This window comes from Halteromyces radiatus, assembly GCF_025201355.1.
Source record: "Halteromyces radiatus strain CBS 162.75 chromosome Unknown BX664scaffold_4, whole genome shotgun sequence".
Classification (NCBI taxonomy): domain Eukaryota; kingdom Fungi; phylum Mucoromycota; class Mucoromycetes; order Mucorales; family Cunninghamellaceae; genus Halteromyces; species Halteromyces radiatus.
In genome coordinates, this window is record NW_026251690.1 from 917,633 (window position 1) to 935,741 (window position 18,109).

At 33.2% G+C, this 18,109-nt stretch overlaps 10 protein-coding genes across 10 annotated transcripts; 4 read left to right on the forward strand and 6 right to left on the reverse strand.

Annotated features, from left to right (window-relative positions):
* Positions 1–92: 92 nt before the first annotated feature.
* Positions 93–1,070, reverse strand: BX664DRAFT_262093 (protoheme IX farnesyltransferase; the record flags this gene model as incomplete). The annotated part of the gene is made up of 2 exons (XM_051540706.1): positions 93–282; positions 379–1,070. 2 exons carry the CDS (start codon positions 1,068–1,070, stop codon positions 93–95), a joined length of 882 nt encoding a protein of 293 aa, XP_051399856.1.
* A 651-nt stretch (positions 1,071–1,721) lies between these two features.
* Positions 1,722–2,513, reverse strand: BX664DRAFT_331978 (CTAG/Pcc1 family). The gene is made up of 3 exons (XM_051545234.1): positions 2,435–2,513; positions 2,207–2,335; positions 1,722–2,148 (listed from the first exon to the last, which is right to left on the reverse strand). The coding sequence occupies exons 1-3, from the start codon at positions 2,446–2,448 to the stop codon at positions 2,040–2,042; spliced, it is 252 nt and encodes an 83-aa protein (XP_051399857.1). The 5' UTR covers positions 2,449–2,513; the 3' UTR covers positions 1,722–2,039.
* Positions 2,514–2,858: 345 nt separating this feature from the next.
* BX664DRAFT_263245 (ubiquitin-conjugating enzyme/RWD-like protein) lies at positions 2,859–3,862 on the forward strand (the record flags this gene model as incomplete). Its single annotated transcript, XM_051540763.1, has 3 exons — positions 2,859–2,904; positions 3,015–3,205; positions 3,302–3,862. Coding segments are annotated over 3 exons (798 nt in total), but the record flags the coding sequence as incomplete, so codon positions are not given.
* Positions 3,863–4,190: 328 nt separating this feature from the next.
* On the reverse strand, positions 4,191–5,979 carry BX664DRAFT_296498 (Lethal(2)neighbour of tid protein). Its single transcript, XM_051542204.1, has 5 exons — positions 5,764–5,979; positions 5,451–5,698; positions 4,895–5,379; positions 4,743–4,813; positions 4,191–4,646 (listed from the first exon to the last, which is right to left on the reverse strand). Exons 1-5 carry the CDS (start codon positions 5,969–5,971, stop codon positions 4,306–4,308), a joined length of 1,353 nt encoding a protein of 450 aa, XP_051399859.1. The 5' UTR covers positions 5,972–5,979; the 3' UTR covers positions 4,191–4,305.
* Positions 5,980–6,161: 182 nt separating this feature from the next.
* Positions 6,162–7,681, reverse strand: BX664DRAFT_263391 (Spc98 family-domain-containing protein; the record flags this gene model as incomplete). The annotated part of the gene is made up of 3 exons (XM_051540767.1): positions 6,162–6,323; positions 6,390–6,743; positions 6,800–7,681. The coding sequence occupies 3 exons, from the start codon at positions 7,679–7,681 to the stop codon at positions 6,162–6,164; spliced, it is 1,398 nt and encodes a 465-aa protein (XP_051399860.1).
* Positions 7,682–8,875: 1,194 nt separating this feature from the next.
* Positions 8,876–10,164, forward strand: BX664DRAFT_331984 (uncharacterized protein). Its single transcript, XM_051545235.1, has 5 exons — positions 8,876–9,041; positions 9,119–9,177; positions 9,236–9,397; positions 9,462–9,637; positions 9,740–10,164. Exons 1-5 carry the CDS (start codon positions 8,991–8,993, stop codon positions 9,775–9,777), a joined length of 486 nt encoding a protein of 161 aa, XP_051399861.1. The 5' UTR covers positions 8,876–8,990; the 3' UTR covers positions 9,778–10,164.
* Positions 10,165–10,223: 59 nt separating this feature from the next.
* BX664DRAFT_331985 (uncharacterized protein) lies at positions 10,224–10,753 on the forward strand. Its single transcript, XM_051545236.1, has one exon. It carries the CDS (start codon positions 10,258–10,260, stop codon positions 10,678–10,680), a length of 423 nt encoding a protein of 140 aa, XP_051399862.1. The 5' UTR covers positions 10,224–10,257; the 3' UTR covers positions 10,681–10,753.
* Positions 10,754–10,795: 42 nt separating this feature from the next.
* On the reverse strand, positions 10,796–12,027 carry BX664DRAFT_279734 (ras related protein 1b). The gene is made up of 3 exons (XM_051541456.1): positions 11,817–12,027; positions 11,460–11,726; positions 10,796–11,382 (listed from the first exon to the last, which is right to left on the reverse strand). The coding sequence occupies exons 1-3, from the start codon at positions 11,871–11,873 to the stop codon at positions 11,152–11,154; spliced, it is 555 nt and encodes a 184-aa protein (XP_051399863.1). The 5' UTR covers positions 11,874–12,027; the 3' UTR covers positions 10,796–11,151.
* Positions 12,028–12,289: 262 nt separating this feature from the next.
* On the reverse strand, positions 12,290–13,795 carry BX664DRAFT_331987 (uncharacterized protein). The gene has a single exon (XM_051545237.1). It carries the CDS (start codon positions 13,751–13,753, stop codon positions 12,353–12,355), a length of 1,401 nt encoding a protein of 466 aa, XP_051399864.1. The 5' UTR covers positions 13,754–13,795; the 3' UTR covers positions 12,290–12,352.
* A 1,343-nt stretch (positions 13,796–15,138) lies between these two features.
* BX664DRAFT_125806 (uncharacterized protein) lies at positions 15,139–18,080 on the forward strand. The gene is made up of 4 exons (XM_051539781.1): positions 15,139–15,259; positions 15,339–17,031; positions 17,172–17,769; positions 17,845–18,080. Exons 2-4 carry the CDS (start codon positions 15,463–15,465, stop codon positions 17,985–17,987), a joined length of 2,310 nt encoding a protein of 769 aa, XP_051399865.1. The 5' UTR covers positions 15,139–15,259; positions 15,339–15,462; the 3' UTR covers positions 17,988–18,080.
* Positions 18,081–18,109: the final 29 nt, after the last annotated feature.

Below are 18,109 nucleotides of genomic sequence, written 5' to 3' on the forward strand. Positions count from 1 at the left end.
TATAAAGTGTGATAGTCTATATTACATTTGGGTGTTTTATTGAAAAGAATAAAAATAATCTATGCTAAAAAAAAAGGTGGTGTATGTTGTGTTCATGCCGATACTAGAGAGTCCTTGCTACTACTACTAATATTATCATCAAGTTCATCGTCATGGATATAATCATTGTTGATATCTTCACTCTTGCCATTGTTGTGTGTTTTATGGAGCATCATCAAAGCCAACAAAATAGGAAGATGAATCACGCTACCAAAGAATAATTGTCGACCCGTTTTTTCATTACTATAATTAATTAAAAAAAAAAAAAGAAGAGGAATTCATCATCATGAGTCCTTCTACGCAATAGCTCTACTGTATTTCTTTTTTTTTTTTTTTTACCTGCTTCTCCAAAACCGTACAGCACCATAAATCAAACCAGCATTGACCAATGAGGAATCCAGAGCAAACCACCATGAAGTCATATCCAAATAGGGAGCAGCCAAACACAAAGGCATCATGGCCAAACTATAACGTAGAGAGACACGAGCATTGAGTTTAGGATCAGTCACAGACATCATACGATAACCAGCCTTTGAATAATCAGCACGTAAATTCCAAGCCAAGGCATTAAAGTGAGGGAATTGCCAAGCATACAAGATAGCGCCCATCAGCCAGCATCCAGGATCCATCAAATTGTTGGTCACCGCCGTCCAGCCCATCATGGGAGGAATGGCACCTACGACTGCACCCGCCCAGGTATTGGCAATGGAAGCACGTTTCATAGGCGTGTAAATACAGGTATACAATAAAATATTGCTTGCCCCTAAAAGTGCTGTCAAAGGATTCACCATGGTTGCCAGCATGCCCACACCTGTCACACCGGTCAGAATACCAAAACTAAATGAATGAAAGGGAGAAAGTTGACGACGACCAAGCACCCGATTGCGTGTTCGTAACATTTGAGCATCGTAAGGTACCTCGATCCATTGATTGATAGCATTCGCTGAAGAGATGCATAAGCCTGTTCCCACTGTGGTGTATAATAATGTCGATACATCCGTCACTCCTGGTGCCATGGCATACCCACACATAGCCGTCAGTGCTACCAGTCCTGCCAATTTCGCCTTGACAAGTTCTTTGTATAGCTTTGGAAGTTCTGCCATTGTTGGTGCTCGGATTGGTTTATACTTGGTTGCACGATCAAGATGTTGTTGTTGTATTACTGAATAACCTGGTGATGATGAATCCGTTGTTGTAGTGTGAGGTATGTTTCCAGTAGAAGAAGAAAGAATGCGAGTATGGATCTTTGGAAGAATAGTACTACCTCTAAACCGATATGTTAGCATTGTGTGAGTAGTTGTATTAATAATGACATTGGATCGAACTGCTGAAGTCCAAGACAACATGTTTCCCCTTGTCAGGCATGGTCGAAGAAACATTATATGTGGAGGAGATAAGAAAAAAAAAAAAAAAGAAAAGGGTAGTGAAGAAGAATTATTTGTTTTTTCTCTAAAAGATGTGAGTGACGGAGTTTTATTTCTAGAAAGTGAGCCATTGATCCTTTTTCTACCTGGTCACAAATCTGTCAAAAAGGGCCTTTGTATCCCTGGCAAGGATATAAAATAAGCCCATTGTATTCATGCAACCTTTTTTATTTGAGATACCATTCTCTCTCTTTTTTACTTGTGAATTATATCAAAAATAATAGCTTCCTTTTATAATAAATCCAACACTCTTATCAGATTCTGAATAAAATGGGGAACCTGTTAAAGGTAGTTGCTAGGGACCACAAATAAAAATAAAAAAGAAAGATATCTGAGCATTCTTGTTAATATGATGGAAGTAGGACAAAAAGAAATGTATTATTCTAATGTCAATATGATTTTATTATTTGCTTGATAAATAAAAAAAAAAAGTAGGGAATCATTGACTATCACTAGGTTTAAAATGAGGTACTTTGACTACAAAAAAAAAAAAAAGAAGTGATATCAAATTCACCTCCAAATAATAATCAAATAACATGGACAAGGAGAAGGGGTAAAAAAAAATAAATTCATTCACTATACAACTTGATCAAATTGGTCCATAGTTCTAGTCACCATCAAAAGCATTTCTAAAAAGGAGTTACTGGATACACGTAACATTTTGGCTGATACACTTTCAAAATGACTAAATAATATAAGTGAGTAAACATTTTTTTTTCTAAATTTGATATTACTGTATTTACACTTTTAATAAAGCATCATCACATTGAATTGTTCGTTTGACTTGATCCGTTTTCAATTCTTTATCTACAGCCAAAACACGCATAGCAATAGAGGCAAGCCTTGATGAGGGAAAAGGAATTTCTAGTTGACTTTTTTTCAAGTAAAATATAAGAAGGATATTTTTAATTAATTTCATGTTTTTTTTTTTTATGAAAAAGTTGTTACTTTATTTAATACAATCATCTTACAGTTGGTGTTCCATTATCTTTTCATTTTCAAATGGAAAAGAAAAAAAAAAATTCGAGATATTAAATGTATAGGAAAAAAAAAAAAAAGGTTCGGAGGCAGGTGACTGTAACAAAAAAAAATCATTCCGCGCGCCCTGTTTGTAGAAACAGCAATTTTTGCTCCTGCTGTTCTTTTGGTTTTTTTTTTTTTTCCTTTTTTTTTTTATTCACATTATTCTTATTGACTGAAACATGGTATTTGTCATATATATTTTGAAGAAGAAAAAAAAAAACATATCTTTTTACATAAAATATTCACTTGCCTCATTTTTTTTTATAGGCCAATATTAGTCGCTCAGAACTTGGTCCTTCTGTATTGAAACGTATTGCCAAAGAAGTAGTAGGACTACAACAATCTCCTATTGAAGATATCCAAATTATACCTAATTATCAAGATTTGACTGAAATACAAGCTTGGATTCGTGGTCCAGGTAAAAAAAACAACAACAACAAAAGAAGAAAAAAAAGAAGACATTCATATATTTATTTACTCATATTTTTGCTACTATGGAAATATATATATATATATATATACATTTAGATGATACTCCTTATGAAAATGGTTACTTTAAAATACGACTCTTACTCAACCAAGGTTTTCCTACACAACCTCCTAAAGGATACTTCAATACCAAGATCTTTCATCCCAATATATCTTCTACTGGTGAAATTTGTGTCAATACTTTGAAAAAAGACTGGAAATCAGACGTTGGTATTGGACATATTTTATTGGTAAGAAAAATATATTCTTTTCTATGCATTTCTCATTTTGAACATATAGATTGATTTATTTCTTTTTTTTTTTTTTTTTGTTTTTTGATGTTATAGACTATCAAATGTTTATTAATAGTACCTAACGCGGAATCAGCATTGAATGAAGAAGCCGGGAAATTATTATTGGAACAATATGAAGATTATGCAAAACGAGCAAGACTTTATACAAAGATTCATGCCAAGGCTGGCAAAACTGAATATCAACAATTATGTCAACAATTCCCACAAAATACAACAAGTAATTCATCATCTTCAAATACCAATAACAAAGATATATCAACATTGTCATCAAACGAAAAACCATCAGCATCATCACTTAACTCAGAATCATCCGATAAACAACAATCTCAAAATAGTACAACTATAACAAATGGTGGAAATATATTAACGCCATCCATGGTGAGCAATGGTGTAATGATGCCCACTCCTGGTGAATTGAAACGACCTGCTACTTCAGATGCCAATCCCAAGACTGTCAAACATCTTCGAACTGATGAAAACGTGACAACAGTCACTGCTACTGCTTCTATGCCAACAACTCCAAGTATCAAAACTCAAAAAGCAGCGTTACCATCAACCAAGGACAAAAAGAAACGTGGTCTACGAAGATTGTGATCTCCATTGAATTCGTTGCCCTTCCCAATCTCTGCTTTCCCGTATCATTTGTATATAGATATTCGTATTCTTCTTTTTCTTTAAATAAACTATTGTGTTTTTATAATATTTATGATATTGATCTTATCGTTATGCTGTTACAAATAGAGTTAATCTTGCTTCCTTTTTTTTTATCCTTTTGACCTAGATAGCGTAGTGCGATCAACATTTATCATTCAATGACAGAATCAAGTCAAAATGAATGGACTCGTCATATATTAACCAAAATGAATGTCATCATCCAATCATCCAACCATCATAGAGTTATCACATGAAATAGAATGATAGTGTTAATCGATAGATATATATTTATTGTACTGTTTGATTCAATCACCAACATAAAAATAATAATAATAATGATAATAATAAATAAAAAAAATGTGTGTTTGTAATTCTACTGTGTTCTAGGAAGTTGAAGTATCAGGGTTAGGAAGAAGGAAAGAAGGCACAGTATAATCAGGAAATTGTTCACCATTGAGAATACCCATTAAGATGACGACGTGACAAGCCAACAAGGTCCAAGAACTATTTTCAGTAGAGGGGAAAGTCAGCCAGCAACCTTCCAAAGTGGCCAGCAGGAACAACCGGATTTGTGTACGGAACTGAGCATATTGTACTGCTACCCATACACTTTGAAATACCAAGTAAGGCAATGTGTGGAAATACCAGGAGTAGAATTGATAATGAAGTGATCTTGCAAATGTCATGCCAATCAAGTTGGATGTGAACATAATACTGAGGATATCTATGAATACAATATTCCAAAAAAAAAAAAAAAAAAAGAATGAGAATGGATCAGTACTATACTTCTTTTTTTTTTTTTTTTTTTTTTGGGACTTACCATCAACAGAGAGTATTCTTGTACCATTACGTTCAAATCCTCGGAGAAAGGTACGGATCATACCACCCGAACTATATATCCAATAAAGAAAAAAAATCAGTAAGAAAAAGAAATAAAAAATGTAAAAAAAAAAAAAAGTAAATGATATTTACTTTTTACACCAGATATTGATAACAAAGATAAATAAAACAGAAAGATGTCCAAGTAATAACCAATTGGCCCAGGTTTGAGAGACAAATAACTTTTCATCGATCATCCGCCAATTGACTGTCCATTGATAATCAAACACACGTGAGAATTCAAAAGCCTTTAAAAAATAGGAATTAGCTTCGGACCAAAATGGATAGGCTACCAGGCACTGACATGCGGCGATCCAGCCAATCAAACCGAACGTTGTCCATGCACCTACAGATTGCCATAACACCACACCAAGTCCGGGGAAGAAGAGTAATACATTCATCTTGATAGCCATGGCCACACTATACAATGTCGAAGCCAACCACCAGCGTCGGTATATAAGAGCAAGGATACTACCATACATAAACAACATGGCCACAGGATCATTGAAACATCGAAGTACATAGATGGAATGTAATCTTTTGGAAATACATAGCATCAAGATCACATAAGGTGGGATCTATTAAAAAAAAAAAAAAAGAATCAGTCATATTACTTCCTTCACCAAAAAAAAGATTTTTTTTTTTTTACTTTTTTAGATTTGGCATAGATAGAAAAGACAATATATTGAGTCACCAAGTAAATGGCAGCAAACAAATATTGAGCCACTCGAATCCGCGTACCTTGTTGAGTAAGATAGTAAAAAAACGAATAAATATAGAGAAAGCCAGCAGGATACACAAGCGGTCCAGTGTCACCTCTTATCTTGGTATAGTCGCGTTCACCATTCAGAAACGTTGTTACTTGTTGCATATAAGCTTTCCAATCAATCTCGGTATCTTCAAAAAAAAAAAAAAAGGTGAGATGAAAAAAAATCTATATGTTAACTTCTTTGGAAACTTACATTGAACACGTTGAATAATAAAAAGATTCAGAATGGCTTCACCTACGAGTAACAAAATAGCCAAGGTCCAGAACTGACTTGGATCCAGTAGTAACCGAGCTGGCCATTTGACAAGATCTTTCACTCCTAGAATGGGCGAAGACGAGGAAGATGAGGAGGATTTATTAGAAGTGACTGGGCGACGCTTGGTTGAGGCTCGCTTCCCCATGGATGAACAATACAGATTATAAAAAAAAAAAAAGAAAAAGAAAAAGAAAGAAAAGATCCCATTTCTTGTCCTATGCTGACTTTAATCCCAGCTGGAACACACACTGCAAGCAACGTATATATTTTTTTTATTTATTTATTAATAGAATGAATAATATGAAGTCGTTAATACTACAATGAAATAGAAGATACTAATAATCTAAAGGATCGGGTATGTGTTTGTATCGTTGACCAGAATACCATTTGTTGTAATCCAAACGCATTAATAATTCAGTTAAATGCCCACTGATTTTCATATCTTGTTGTTGATTTGAGAGCAAGTCAAATAAGTGATCCGAATTTTGTGTAAATGTCTAATCATATATATATTAAAAAATGAATAAGATCATTTCCTTCTCTCCTCTCTTTTTTTTTCTTACCTCTTCCAATATCGATAGTTGTTCCATTCTTGCCGTTGATCCAGTAGTATCAAGTTGTCTTGTCCAAGTACTAACGATCTCTGCAGCCGACATTGGTTTTTTATTGATTTTTTTCTTCTTTTTCTTCAAAGGTGCTTCATTCCGTACCATGTTGCAAAAGTTCATACATGTTTGTAATAAGATGATCAATGCTTTTCTACATTCTGTTGTTGATAATAGACATCCACGTGTTAATTCCATCAAATAATGTTCATGTGCTTCTTGAACCTTGTCAAAATCAAGAGGTACTGTTGAAGATGTTGTTGGTTGGCACGCCATCATCAATTGATCGTAATGTCTTGTGATCACATTCCCCTAACATCATCATTCAAAATGAATAACTTGATCTTTTTTATATTTCAATGTCTTACCTGAACGTGACTCCATAATGTATCAATCCAAAATAACATCATAGATCTTAATCTCCAAATCAATCGTTCTCCAGGATCATCATCATCTTCATCGTCTTCTTGTCCTTCGACTTCTACTTGACCTTGATCCGCCGTCGTAGTTGTAAAAACATGAGAGAGAGCCATCTGAACCTTTTTCAAACCCATCAAGAAGGACCATAGAGAACTATAACGAGCCATGTCCTGTTCACCAAGAAACAAATCAATGGGCCATTGTAGCGTATACACCAATCTTCCACCATAATGATGATGATCTTCATCTTCATCTATTGCCAATAAACTTTCAAATGTATCCTTTGTATCAAAAGTATCAAATGTATATCCATCCAATTGATCTTCACTATCAGTACCAATGGATGCCTTGACCAGCAATGCACGCCATTCTCGTTTTTGTTGTTGCCATATATCCATATGATGATGATCCTTCATGTCCGTTTGAGATAAGGATTCCCCTTCTTCTTCTTGTCGTCGTCGTCGTCGTTTGCCAGGACTAGAAGAGGATGAGAGAGAAATATATTGTAATCCTTCCAACCATTTAACAGCCAAGTCACCATCGCCAAGTAAAAACAATTGTCGAAATGAGGTAAAATATTTGACCAAATTATGTTCTTGTTGAAATACTTGAGAAAAGAGCCAAGTTGTGGTTGATCGTCGAATGCGATTAACGACTTGTGTCAGTAATTGTGATTGTTGTGTCCATATTGTTGATCCATCGATTTGCTGAAATGATGATGATGATGATGATTGGAGAGATTGTAAGAGTTGGAGATGATATTGTTTCATAGAATTTGGCATGACTAATTTTTGTTGTTGTTGATTTTTCTTTGTTTGGATGGTGGCCATGACATTGCCGACATAAAAAATAGAAGTTGCCACGTCTAGAGAAAAATGATTGGGTATTCGATCAGGTACAATTTGATAATAGCGCTGCCATTCTGTAGTATCTGTTGATGATTGCTTCGGTGTGATGAAAAAATCCGTACAGGCTGGTAAATGTCCATAGATCATCCAAGCAGTCAGTTGACGATAAAATACATTGTGAAGTTGACCAAGCATATAGACCATAGCATTATGTAATTCTGGTATGCCAGTGCGTACTTGATCCATCAATATATCCAATACCAATATTTGTTGTTGTTGTTGTTGTTGTATTTTCTCCGTCAGGCGTAACAGTCCAGGTAAAATTAAATCCCATCTTCCCAAGTGACTACTGATCATGGATAATGGTACAATCCCTTGTCCTGCTTGATCTTGTTTAGTGACAATTCGAGATTCCATAGTGAGGATCAATGTTCGATAGTCACCTAATACTGTACTAAGACACGTTGCTAAAGCTTGTCTATACACGTCTTGTTTTTGTTGTGGTTGAAGTGTATTATTAATAAACCGACAAAGTTGAGCATAGATCCAACCCAAATGTCCCATATGATTGAGAGCATCGCGTTCAGTGGGATGAAGTAAAGGAAAATCACGAGCTATGGCATATGTTTTCGCAGTTTGAGGTGGGCTAGGGACAGGAACGAAGACATCTCCAGGATAGCCTGAAAGGACAAAGAGTAGTTCATGAAGCATTCAAAAGAAAAGGTAAACACATATACACGTAAAACAAGTCTTTCTTTTCTAATGAAGATAATAAAAAAATAAAATAAAAAATAAAAAGAAAAGAGATAGAAAGAAAACGGAAGACAAGCACACACTCCTTTCCTGTCTCATTTAAATTCCGCCATCATTGTGCTTGCTCGCTTGCTTTTGTATGGTATATTGCTCATATATTAAAATAGAGTATATCAGCAGCTATCATAAATGAATTTATTGTGTCTTGAAACTTCTTCTTCATAATACTATTGATCTTAAATCAAATCAAAATCAAAAAAATATTGAACAATATAAATATTTTTTGAAAGAAGTCATTTCCTTATTTGGATGACTCTCTATCAGGTTTGACCGGAATTTGAACGTGACATCATTTTTTTTCTTTTGTTTTTGACCTGCGTGTTGGGTCGCAAAAGAAAAACACACAGTTGAATTATTATTTTATTTTTTTTTCTTTCACTTACATTAACACACCCTTCTCCCTCTTTAAAACCAAAGTAACATAGAAAAGGAATCTTAAGGATAAAAATATAAACTGACTCTTTTTTTCTTTAGAAACATGTCGTGGAACTCAAAGACTTGGTCCTGGGTGAAGAAATACTTCTCTGTGGTAAGAACTTTTTTTTATATATTCTTTGTCATATAATAAAAACAATAGTCAACTCACTATAATATAAAATGTTTTAGAATCCTTTATCTACTGATGGTATGCCTCCTGTTGGTAAATTCCGTACTCCTTCACCTGGGTAATACTATGATAAATACATTCATCTTTGTAGATACTAATAATTTTCTATTATATAGTTCTCGACCCGAAAAGTACGTTTATCCCAAGTCTGCTGCTTCTAATGTGAACAACAATTATTATTTCCAACGTGATGTTCGACGTAACTATCCTCGTTTGACTGTTTATACTCAACAAAGTGTTGCTGGTCTTTTAGAAGGCAATGTCACCACCAAAGCCATGTAAGTACTTTTTGAATTACTATTCTTATATTGTTTTTTGATTAATGATTTATTATTGGAATAGTCCTGCTGAAGGTGAAACTGCTGTTGTGGAACAAACTAAGGATGTCAAACCTTTAGTACAAGTATTGAATCAAAAGATTCTTTACAATACTTCTTCTGGTAAGGCTGCGCCTACTCCTAGTTGGGGTCGTCCTATGGTGTGGAAAGAATCTGAAGACTTTGTTCTTCCCAATGATGGTAACTCATAAAAAAAAAAAAAAAAAAAAAAAAAAAAAAAACTAGGAAAGAAATGTTCAAGACTTCTAATCAAATCCTTATTATTATTATTATTATTATTAGGATCTTACTTCCCCATGAAGTGTTACACCACTGCTTAGATTATAATTTTTATTTGATACATTCCTTTTATTTTATATATACATACACTACCTTTACAACAATTCTCTGTATCATCCTTTCCAATTTCTTTATCGTCAATAAAAAGAAAAAAAACAAAGCAACAACTATTCCATGTTTTAAAGAAAAGATTACTCGAATTTGATTTTTCATTTGGATCTAAGGTCGTTGTTATTAATATTGTCAAGGAGGTCATCGACGAACAAAGGGGAAAAAAAGAAAAAAGAAGGAGAAGAAGGTAATGGATCGTCTTATCACGCTTTATAGTAGATATGGAAGGTAACTACTCACGAGTTTCTTCATTTCTCTCCTTGTGCGTGTGTGTGTGTATATATATACAAGGAGAACTAAGAATAATAAATAAAAAGCCATAATGATTTGTTTCAATATCTTTTTTTTTCTCTCTTTCTTTCTTTATTTTATCAAGTAAATTAGATACATATACATATAAAAAATAAATTATGAAGATCATCCACTATATATTACTTTTTATTACTTTGATGATGGTAGTTGAAGCGTTACCATCCAGTTTTCAAGGCAAAACAAACTCACTATCAAAAAGATCACCAGCAAAACAAGTAGCAGCCACACAAGCGGCACCCAAAGGGGCAGTAGAAGAACAAGAAGGGGAAGAAGAAGAAAAAGAAGAACAAGCACCAGTAAAAATCGTCCCCAATGAAAAAGCGAAAGTCCATCTTCGAACTATGGTGGAATCTTTGGTAGGTTTGGTGAATGAATTACGAGATAACGGAAAGATTCGTTTACCTGATCCTTTAGAACGTGTATTTAAAACGATCATCGAGTCTGTGGATACTGTACAAGATGATTTGAATGTGGATCTTAATATGGATTTGGGTAATTTATTGAATAGTGGTGGAAAATAATAATGTCTTATAATTAATCAAATAAATGATTATAATAAAATATATACAGAAAGGATGATAATGATAATATAGATATTAAAAAAGTGAATCATTTATTTTATTTCTTTTTTTTTTTATTGATTTTATTGAAGGAGTGATTGATGAATTGTAATAATAATAAGAAGATATATGATAAAAAGGAAATAAGGGTGTATAAAATTGTATTGGAATAAGAAATGAGGAAATAAGAAGAAGAAATCGAAAGATACAAGATTATAAAAGAAGTTAGGGGGGAGATAGAAAGATAAAATAATATATAAGTGAAAGAAATACACGATAAAAGAATAAGAATAAACGTTTGAATAATAATAAAAATAATAGAATATGAATATTTTTTTTTGGTTATTTTTGATATAAAAGAAGGGAGAGAGAGAGAGAGTAAGAAAAAAGGATTGTAAGGAGGAATAATAATAATAATAAAAAAGGAGAGAATCATAGTATCAAACACTTGAATTTCTTCTTTGTCTTATCCTTAGTAGGCATTTGTTTGTTAATTTGTCGTACCACATCATAAAAGACTTCATCGACATTAATCTTGAATCGAGCAGAAGTTTCATAGAATGGTTTACCACCCCATTTTTGAGATAACATCATACCTTGTTCCCTTGATACAGCACGTTCATCTTCTAAATCACATTTATTTCCTACTAATACCATAGGTACCTTTTTATAATAATAAATTAAAATATAATAATAATAATAATAATAATAATAATAATAATAATATATTATAAACTTACATTTTCAGTATCTTTTACACGTAAGATTTGTTCTTTAAGTTCATGTAAATCTGTTAAAGTCACCATACTTGTAATAGAGAATACCAAAATAAAACCTTGTCCATTTTTCATATAAAGATCGCGCATAGCAGTGAATTGTTCAGTACCAGCTGTATCCAAGATTTCTAACATACATTGTTGTCCATCTACTTCTACTTGTTTTCGATAAGAATCTTCAATAGTAGGATCATATTTTTCAACAAAAATAGATTGAACAAATTGCACAGTCTTTTTAATTATTGTTGTCGTGGTCAGTTAAAAAATAAAGAGTTAATAATTTCTTGATGATAACAAGATTTCTTTTTTTTTTTTTCTTACCAAAGCAGATTTACCAACACCACCAGAGCCTAATACTACTAGTTTGTATTCTCTCATTATTATTGTTGTTGTTAATAATAATAATAATAATAATAAAAGGTAATAATATGGAAGGAAATAAAAAGGGTATGAAAGATGGAAAAGAAGAAGAAAAGAATTAAAGAAGAGAGAGAGAGGGGACAATCTATATATATAAATTTATATATAAAAGAGGGAGACAACAAAAAAAAAAAAAAAAAAAATAAAAATAAAAAAAGAGAGCGTGTATATGTGTGTGTGTGTGTGTGGTATAAAACAAAAAAGGGAACAAAGTAAAAGAAACAGAGAGAAGAGATCTATTTTTTTTTTCTTTTCAATAAGAAGAAGAAGAATAAAAAAAAAAGATGATTATAAAGTTAATAATATAAAGTAAGTAAGAGAGGAAAAAAAAAAAGGAAAAAGAAAAAGAAAGAAAAAAAAAAAACAGTTGGATGAAAAGAAAGAAAAGAAACACCGACAATAGTCAAATCAATTGGTGATACAATATTTTTATTATTTTAATAAGAAAAACTCCAATATTTCATCATAGGTGATTGAGGTTGTTCATCTAATAATAATAATTTTTGTGAATATTTAAATCTAGGATCAATTCCTTTACGTGCATAATAACCTCTTCTACCATGTTGAATAAAATACCAATCATTAATATTCTTATGATGATGATGATTATCTATTTCAATCACTTGAATATTATGATGATGATGATTAAGATATAATAATAATTTAGTGATTGATATATTATTACATCGAGTTACATTTAAATATTCCAATTGTTTCATTCTTGTTAATAATATTAATATCATTTCCATACTGATACATCGATTATAACCAACGGAAAAATATTGTAATTGTCTTGTTAATCCATCATACATATTCAATAATATATCATCCGTTAAATTAGCTTGTCCACCAAGATCCAATACACGTAAATTCTTCATCTTTTTAACATCTTGCATTAAAAATCTTTTTAAACATCCATGACAAAATTGATTTCCCATAGGTATTCCATTGAATTGTAAATTCAAATTCAATTCCACCAAATGAATACATTCACTTAAGAAAGCCATCATATCATTATTGTCTTGATAACAACAATAAATCCCCCGGCATCCTTGAAGATTCAAATGAGTCAACGTAGATGAATTGATATATGTAAATATTTGATTGGTAATAGGTGTATAAGCCAAATCCAGTCGAGTAATCGTATTACCATTCATAGCCAATCGTTCAAAAAAAGGTTGAAAGAATAATTTAGGTGAAAGTGCCATACAATGATGAAAAGATAGTTGTGTCAATTTAGGTGGCATTTTCCATTGATGTACCTTCATATCTTCTTCTTCTTCATCATCATCCTTTTTGATCATTAACGTTAATTCTTGTCCTTTTTCTTTTTTTTCTTTTTCTTTTTCTTGTTGTTGAAAAAGATCAGCCATGACTTGAGTTATTTTTTGATCACAAAATCCAGTAAAATCAATGACTTGTAAAAAAGGATGATCAGTGGTAAAGATAGCACGCATTACTCCAGGTTCCACAAAGACATGCATCAATTCATCACCAATCACTAATTGTTGTAAATAGTGACATACAGTAATCAAATGAGCTAATTCAGTGGCTACTACTATTTGTTTGGCTTGTTGTTCCGTCCATCCCGAACCACGTACACTGTAACTGGATAAATCAAGTTTTCTGACATATCCCACATATTGTTTTTCTTCAAATATTGGTAAATATTGTATAAAATTTTGATATTGTCTTGGACTAGTAATCGTTACAGTTTGAAAAAGTCGTCGTCTTGTCACTTGATAATATCGCCGGTTCAATCGACCTAATCTACCTTTGTCTTGAGTACCAAGATAGGTTGCAATGGTATCAATCAATTCTACAGATAATAATTCCATGTAATAAAAGAGGGGGGGGGGGGTAATAAAGAAGATATGAAATAAAATATAAATAAAAAGAAAAAGAAAGAAAAGGAAAGAAAAAAAAAAGAACGGGTGTTATATATAAGAAGGGGGATGATGGAAAAAGACGGAAAATGAATCGTTTTTTTTTTTTTGACGGTGAGAAAAAAAAGAAAATCATGATAATAATGATGCGATCACTCATCCTGATTGGTTTAAAAGATCAAAACTATCCAAACTAGGAAATAAAGTCTGGGTAAAGAAATCTTTCTTGTATAAACAATGGTATCCATTCTCATTTCTTACCTTTCATTTCTGCATGGCTATTTTCATCTCCGCCGTTTCTTTTTTTTTTTCTTTCATCTTCCGTGTAATCACAAGAATATCGAAAGTCACGTCGTCCTTTTTTTTTCGTTTGTGATGTGTGAGAGAGTATCAAGGACTGTGTTACAAATCTATTCATGATCCTTTCCTTTTGTATTCTAAGGATAAAATAAATAAAAAAATAAAAAACCAGATGATGTACCTGGATCGAATACATGAACCTTTCTTTAATCAAATATATATTGGTTAACAGTATTGATCAAGTCATAATAATGTATCTTAATAAATAAAAACCAAAATTTGCTCATTGATTTCTTTTGAAATTTTACTTTTTTTTTATTATTATTTTTTAAATGGAATGATATTATGATTATGATATGTATTCAAGGCAAATAGAACATACGATTTGTATCATGATGATAAGCATTTCTTATGTTGAGCTTTCTTTTTTTTTTTTTACGGAAGTAGAATTTCAATGTCCGCGTTTTCTCCTTTTTGTGTGTGTGTGCCTTTTTTTTTTTCTATCTTTTTTTATTTTTATTTGTTTCTTTCTCTTTTCATAATATACAACTTTTAGTTAATACTATAACGTGTAGGAACTCTATTTATTGTTAAACATTTGTTTATTGACGATAATAGAAAAAAAAAAGAAGGAATCAATAGGAATGCTTTTACTATTGTAACCTATTTTCTTCTTTTCTATTGACTGCTCTTATTCTCTCCTTTTTTTTTTTTTTTCTCTCTTTATATACATATACACAAAAAAGGTAGTATAGAACTCCCCTTCCTTTATCTTCTTCTCCTCTACGCCCTATCTATTGTTTTACTCACATAGAAATATTCTCTCTTCTTTTTTTTAAAAAAAAAATAGTGTTGGTGATTGTTTCTCTTTCTCTGTTTATTGGTGAATACAACAACAACTATTTGATACCAAAACTCAATATCATCTTCAAACTTATACAATTATTCCCCCATCAGATACTATTATAATCACCTATGTAAGTAAAAAAATAATAATAATATGTATATTTATACTGATAAAAACTTCAATGTAGGCTATGACACAGTCTTCCATCTATAGTAGTTATGTTGAAGCCGATTTTAATCCTATACCAAAATCGTCCTCTTCTTCAACAACCACTTCCTTGGAACAACACCATCAGCAGTCTATCTCTAATAGACAAAGGTTGACTCAAGCTGAACGAAGAAAACAATTACAAGATCTGGATCAACATATTGCTGAAGCTACTCACTGGAGTCGACGACGTGCAGAACTAGTTACGACAAAAACAACAACCTCGTCTCGATATAGACAGCACGACACCATAAAGAAAAAGGACAAAGGACTCAAAAATGATACTTTTACTGATGATACAACTACTATGGATTTACGCGAAGCTAGTTTGGAAGATTTAGAAGGATTAATTGCTGCTTCAGCTAAACGATTGGCCAATTATCGAATAAAAAGTAGATCAGAAAGACAACGAACCACTAGTATGATATCCAATACTGATCGACCATCACAACAACAAGAAGAGAATGACAATGAATCTACTGATTCTTCCTCTTATCATAGTCTTCATCAACAAGAAGCATTTACCTCTCTCTCATTACCCAATGACTTTAGTCAACAAGATGATACCATTTCAATTCCTTCTTCTTCTTCTTCTTCTTTTATTATGGATACCACAACAACAACAATAGCAACAACTTCAGATACTCCTGCAACAATGGATGATATAATGTCACCTCCTTTACCATCACAAGACCCTATTAGACGCAAGAAATATTATCATCGCTTACCTCCTTCATTATCATCTCATGTATTAGAGAAGGAAAAGTTTAGTTTGGTATCTCCTACTTCTCCATCTTTATCTTCTTTTCGTCGATCAACTCAGATCACTTCACCTCCTGTCCCACTTGGTTCTTCCTCCTCATCCTACCAACAACAACATCGTCGACCATCAAAAATCACTGCAACATTAGAAAATACAACCAGTAATGGAACATCACAGCAATCATCAAGAAGTCAGCGATATTCTTCCTCATCAACATCTTCTTCTTCTTTACGTTCATCCAACAACACGTCACCTATACGTAATTCCAACAAAAGTTTCCCAACAATGAAAACGACAATGTCTTCTCAAACAGGACTTTCCAAATCATTGTCTTCAAGTTCTTTAATGGGGTTAACGATTGATTCCTCTTCGTCTCCAATAACATCTTCACGGCACAGTATGTCTCCTCGACACAGTATGTCTCCTCCTCAACCATCATCATTATCAAAGGGTAGACGATTACGGACTTTATCTACTATGGAATCATCTTCATTCACAACTGGACCTCTGGCAGGCACCAAGTCACATTCCTCCATCATCATACCCAAATTGCCACATGAACCGACTAAATCAAACACAACTACACCTATCCAACTCAAATCCAATAGTATGAGCAATAATAGTCTTCGACAACAACAACAACAGCAAAAGCCTCGATCTACGACCCAAAGCACTACAGGACAGCGGCAAGACAACACAGCAACAGAAACGAATCACAGTAGAAACTCTTTAGATATTAATAATTCAGCACCAAAAAGAACTCGTCATGTCTCTATGCTTTCAAAGCCATCAGTCTTGGTATCACCGTCAATGAATCGATCAAGGAAAACAAGTATGGGTACACTTCCTTCTCGAAAAACACTGGAATCTATTACTACTCTGGTAAATGATACACAGGTTGATAGAAATGCAAGTCTGCACTCCAGCACCAAACAGACATCGAAGCACCGTGTTTCTTCTACCATTACTACATCATCCATTCGGTCTAAGGAGCAAACCAAATTGGTGGCTCCCTCTCATCGTCATCAACAACAGCAAGAAGAAGACAACGAAGTACAAAATAACACTAAACTTGTCAAACCGAAAGAAACAAAAGGAAGGAAAAGGGGCAAGGTAGGACCAAAATACCGAATGCAAGAAATGAAGAAAGGAAAGGGGAGGCATCGTACCTTTTTTTCTTTTTCTTTGAATTTGAAATACTGGATGATACTGACTCTTTTTTTTATTTTATTTTATTTTTTATGTATATATAGACCCTTCCTGGTAGTCTAGCATCACCCCCACCAGTCATATCTTTAGCTTTACCTCCTCTTAAAGTGGAACCTATCTCATCTCATCAACGTAACCAAGATAACGTTCATCATCAACAGTCGACTACACGTTCTACGGCCAAAACACCCACTCGTATTCCGTTGCCAATGAAACCATCTAGATCACAAGCAACAACTAATGAAGAAAGTATGAATGATGATAATAATGATAAGGAAGAAAATGGTGATTCAACAACAACAACAAAAAAATCAACATCATCAGCATCATCAGTAAAAGTAGGCGCTTCCACTACAGTATATTCGAACCAATCGTCATACATCGCTCCACCTGGAATGATGACTTGCAAATTGAACCGGGATCCTATCTTACGCAAACAATTATCATCAGTGACCATGCGATCTAGTCAAGTCAATCATTCTTCTTCACAATCGCAAGAGAAATCTCACTTGGATTCCCCTTCTTTGTCATCTTCAACAAGAACAACATCTTCAGGACCAGCCACAGGTGTTAGAACGAGGAAAATCAGTACTATATCAACAAGAACAGGAATGGGCGTTTCTGCGTCTATTAAACCAACGGGTAAAGAAAAAGAGATAGAAAACGAAAAGGGTGGCTCTAACTTGTACTTGTTTCACGTATATAAGAGAAAAGTAGTGATCCCAGACGCAATCGAGTACCAACTCTACATGAACGATTACAAGCTTTGGTCAACGAAAGCAATGCATGGCGAAATCCATCCTCAACATCATCCTCATCTAATTCCGCTACTATGGCAACAGCAAAACATCATCCTTTAAAGACAACTACAAAGAAGAAAGAAATCGTGATACGTGGAGGCGGTCATTCAACAACTACAAATCATCAAGGAAGAGCCAATGGAGAAATCAGCTGCGATGGTGATGAAGAAGAAGAAACTTCG